General features: G+C 43.6%; 1 protein-coding gene across 1 annotated transcript; it reads left to right on the forward strand.

Moving 5' to 3' along the window:
- Nucleotides 1-833: 833 nt before the first annotated feature.
- On the forward strand, nucleotides 834-3,632 carry LOC311059667 (somatostatin receptor type 2-like; the record flags this gene model as incomplete). Its single annotated transcript, XM_084077682.1, has 3 exons — nucleotides 834-1,236; nucleotides 2,488-2,813; nucleotides 3,186-3,632. The coding sequence occupies 3 exons, from the start codon at nucleotides 834-836 to the stop codon at nucleotides 3,630-3,632; spliced, it is 1,176 nt and encodes a 391-aa protein (XP_083933808.1).
- Between the last annotated feature and the right edge of the window lie 1,584 nt (nucleotides 3,633-5,216).

Here is a 5,216-nt window from a genome sequence, read left to right on the forward strand (position 1 = left end):
AAGCATGGGTTGGGGAGACATCTTAACTAGTAACCCTCAAACTCGAAAATCAAATTATCACTGGAACAAGGCAGCATGCCTTGTCTCCTACAGTATGTCCATATAGAACTAACATCAACTCCATGCACTTCCATTTAGAATGGCTAAAAGTTGAAGACAAAATGACTGCTGCATTGCTACTGTCAACATGGAAGGTTTTACAATCCAAAACTCCACCATTTCGGTACAGTCATCTGAAACACAATTTAGAGTCATATACATATGCCAACAGACAGTCAACACAAGGCCGGTTTTCACTTCCCAAGGCAAACACAAGCGCACAGTAAAATACAGAGAAATGAAAACGGCTAAATGACCAAATTGACACAGAAATCAGTATTTAAAAAGCAAATAAAGAAATACTTGGGAATATATTTGTAGGATCAGGATGTCAAGTCTCAGGTTTTTCCATAATGTGTTAACTGTAACTTTTAATTGACGTTATCACTATGTGGACATCATGCACTAGATTGTTTTAATGCATGTTTTAATGTCTTCATAAAATGATTATTCACGTACATGGACTATAAAGTTTACTATAAACATTTTCTTTTCTTTTTACTTTATGTTTTGTTTTTCAGATGTTTGTATTATCTTTATATGTGGACCCCAGGAAGACTAGCTGTACTTTAGGGCACAGCTAATGGGGATCCTAACGAATAAACAAATCATATGTCCTTAACATTTCCCTAACTGGTCCTTTGACACCTAGAACCCTTGGATGAGTTTCTTGGACATCATTGTCTTGGAGTCCAGAGTCCATCAACATCTCCAGATCCCACCTCCCTATCATCATGGCACTGGATCAGTGGTCCTTCCTCCCAGCCCCTCCCAACTTCTCTGTCCCTGAGCCCCTGTCTTACGAAAGCTACTATCCCGGGTCGGCGATTGGGAACGAGTCGGACCCTGAACTCCAAAATGGCACAGTATCAGCCGAGCATCACCAGGACCACGCCAGCTCCGTGGTCATCACCATCATCTACTTCCTGGTGTGTGCCGTGGGACTGACGGGCAACACACTGGTCATCTACGTGATCCTGCGCTATGCCAAGATGAAGACAGTGACCAACATCTACATCCTGAACCTGGCAGTAGCTGATGTCCTGTGCATGATGAGCCTGCCATTTATTGCCATGCAGTTGGCTCTGGTCCACTGGCCCTTCGGACAGGCGCTGTGCAAGGTCATCTGGACCGTAGGTGGGTGGAGAAACCATTGCCAAAACCATTAATGATGACAGTATTGTATATAGTATATAATATTACGATAACAGAGGTACCATCCACTGTCACTGTGACTGTACCTAGGCCCATAGGGCTCATAGATGACAAGGGATCTTCACTGCATTCATTGCTACTATGTACAATATAGGTCATAGGGAATTGGGTAAGCGTTACCCTGCACTTTCAAAGGCTTGGAACTTGTGATGCAAAAACTGTGGAAGTTTTGAGCAGGACATGACAAGTTAGTGTTTAAATGGATCTAGAAGAATCATTGTAAAGTCTACAAACTATAGAGGATCATGTATATTCTATTCTATTCTTATTATTATACGATAGCACCATTTTTGTCTACTCGTCTGTGTTACAGAGGAGGGCTGCTCCGGTCAGTTCAGAAACCTGCCTACCATCAGTACACGGGTTTGGTCATTTAAAACAAGATTTCAAGCCTTTTTTATGCAAGAACAATGGCTTCTATTTCATCATTCTAACTTTCCAAGAAGAGAAATTCTGTACTTTCTATTCGCTTGCAATCCTCATCGATGATGTCATTGGTAGGCAGGTTTCTGAACTGTCCATAGTCCACCAATCAGACACGGAATGAGTAGATGGAAATTGTGCCATCTTATAATGAGCGTTAGTAAGAATAAAATTTGAAGCAAGCAGTAGGCCTATAACGCATGAAACTCACCAGGCACACAAGCATAAGCACACGGACACTGCTTTTCTTCAACTGCATTCATTAACATGGAGCGCACGTGAAGATTTTCTTCCCGGCCTTGGCGGGAAAAAAAGATTGTTCCCATGCATTCTCATTGAAATGCATTGTATATAGGATGACCAGACGTTCCGCTGCGGCCGAGTTTGGCGAGAAGAGTTGTGTGCCAACCAGCATGCACAATAAAGCAGGTGTGCAACGCTTTTTCTGTGGCGTCGGTACACATCATTTTCTCACATTAAACACAGGAGATTCATTAAACAAACCCATAAAAAAAAAATCACACTTCAGTTAATTGTTTTGGGATTTTATTGAGACTGAGGTAGCAATACATCGCTTAATTATTCTCTTTTTATTCCCCCTTCCCCTCACTTTCCATGTCTCCCCTCCGTTTCACTCCCCTCTCATGTTTCTACCCTCTCGCCTGCCCTATGCTACCTTTCTCCGACCTTTTTTCCTCCTCTCCTACATTCTGTCACTCTCTGCTTTTCCTCCTCTTGGCATGCTCCCAGACTCCCTGAACCAGTTCACCAGCATCTTTTGTCTGACGGTAATGAGCATCGATCGATACCTGGCGGTGGTCCACCCAATCAAATCTACGAAATGGCGGAAGCCCCGGATGGCCAAGCTCATTAACCTCACGGTGTGGGGCGTATCACTACTGATCAACCTCCCCACCTTGGTCTTCAGCGGCCTGGACAAAGTTCCAGTGTGTGGCATCATGTGGCCTGAGCCCCAGGAAGTCTACTACAAGGCCTTCATATTCTACACCTTCATTGTTGGATTCTTTCTGCCCCTGGTTGTAATAATCCTGTGCTACCTGCTCATTATATTCAAGGTGAGGCTCCCGCGTTGCATACTTTATGTAAAATGTGTGCAATGGCAGCTCTAATGCGATGCATTCTGATCTTGAAGATCCGCTATTCGTTATTCATTGTACATAGTATGTACAGTAGGACTTAACTACTTGAACCCAATACTGTATATTCTGAGGTGACCAGAGTCCCCCTGGGCTCTATACTAGGATTGCTCCTTTTTTTCCCTCTACACCAAATCTCCAATCTACAAGCTCACTGAGGTTGTGGATCTGCTATTTTTGCTGAATGTACGCTTTTTTCCCGCACAGTCTGAAATGTCTTGAATTCATTCATGTAATTTGTCCCTTTTACGCCACTGAACATAAAATATGTTCCATTTCGCTCTCCTCCAGGTTAAGTCCTCAGGCATTCGCGTGGGCTCCAGCAAGCGCAAACGCTCGGAGCGGAAGGTGACACGCATGGTCTCCATCGTAGTGGCGGTGTTCGTGTTCTGCTGGCTGCCCTTCTACATCTTCAACGTAGCCTCAGTCACCGGCTCCATCGTGCCCACGCCCGCCTTGAAGAGTATGTTTGACTTTGTGGTGGTCCTGGGCTACGCCAACAGCTGTGCCAACCCCATCCTGTATGCCTTCCTGTCAAACAACTTCAAGAAGAGTTTCCAGAACGTCCTGTGTCTCCAAAAGGTGGCGGGCCTGGACGAGGTGGAGCGCAGCGACAGCCGCGCAGACCGCACCAGGATGGTGCTCAACCACGACACCGGCGCCATGGGGGTCAACAACGACAATGTGGATGCACACAACACTGCCTTGCTCAACGGCGAGCTGCAGACCAGCATATGATGAGAGGAGGGATTTGCTGATGGAAATGCTGGAAGAGGGGTTTGGGGTTTCAAGAACGAGAACCATCAGTCTAGAATCCCATTGTCTGCTGTGTGAATAAGATGGACGCCACATGGTGGGTGAGGGAAAAAATCTCCAAGTGAAAATCAGGCTGTTGGACATCGTTTTGCCTGGAATGGTGACATGGAGACCTTGTGAGACCCAGTTAGACCAAAGATGGACCTCAACTGAGCTTGCTAATGGCCACCTTTGAATCCCAACAATGACAGTGATGGAAAATGAACACAAACACAGTTCACCCCTGCCAGACTGAGAGCGTGCTGAGATAGTCGAATTGGACCAGTGGTAAACTGTTGTTTTGTTTCTGATGTTACCCGAGGAAGGGAACTGTTCACCACCCCCCTTCTATGGAAGCACGAAGGGGTTTTGGTAGATTGGCACTGCTTTTATTATTATTATTATTAATATTATAATGTAAGAATATTGCATAATGGTATTGGCCCGAACAATCTGACAACACAGTATAAGGTAGAGGGACCTGCCAAGGTTTCTCTTCAAAGCAGAACAAATGCCATTGAGCCCAGTGGAGTAAATAAATAAATAAAATGTACTGCACTCATGTTTTATTCAAAGGGTGATACCGTGTTAAAATACACAAAGGAGGAAACAATGGCAAAACACTCTTTAGATATGAGAGGTGCTCTCCTGGCCACTGGACACTCGAATAACTGTCCATGGGGGCAGAAACAGAATTGCTTTCAATTAAGCGCTCCTGGATTATCTATTCACAAGTAGGATGGAAACATTTTATCTTCCCAAGGACCTTTCACACTTCAGAGTGGAGATGTACAGTACATTGTTTTGTTTTTGTGTTTTTGTGACAAACTGTCCTAATGGGTTTTTTTCAGACACAGACTAAATCTCGCTTTGGACTCAAAAGATGTAAATGTCAATTTATACTAAAGGTTTCACTCCAAAATGCTACTGTATGACTACATTCTTTGTAGTGGAAAATGCTTGCCTGAAATGTAATAGTTAACATTTGGAAAACACATAATGATTAAAAAACAAAATCGTAACTGTAATTGTGAGGAACAATCTACAGTTGTTAAAACACGTTCCATTTACTTTTCTTCATAGTATTTTGGAGTGGACTGTCTTTCCTAAAGACAAAAAAAACAACAGCAACAGATCTACAAGCTCGTAGATCTGTTGCGAGCTTGTAGATCAGCTATTTTTGAATATTTCTGAATAGGGCTTAAGTGGTAAAACCCTGGCTTAATTGTGAAACAGATCCTTTACGTGTACTTTATGGAAATATAAACCTGTTGTTTTCAATTCTGGTCCTGAGGACCAGGTCATCAGACCATTCTATCAGGTAGATATTTGCATCCAGCAGTGTAAATTAGTCCCTGGATAGATGGCTATGGAATGAACCCCGGCAGCAGTCTGGGTCCACAGGATCAAAGTTGAGAACCACTGTCTTATGGTGTCTTGGTAATAACATGACAACATAGCTTCTCACTGTACAGTACACATTTGTAACCAGTTCTGCTTGGACTATGTACAAATTCCTCCCCATGC

This window comes from Gymnoscopelus microlampas (assembly GCF_963454915.1).
Source record: "Gymnoscopelus microlampas genome assembly, chromosome: 14".
Taxonomy (NCBI): Eukaryota; Metazoa; Chordata; class Actinopteri; order Myctophiformes; family Myctophidae; genus Gymnoscopelus; species Gymnoscopelus microlampas.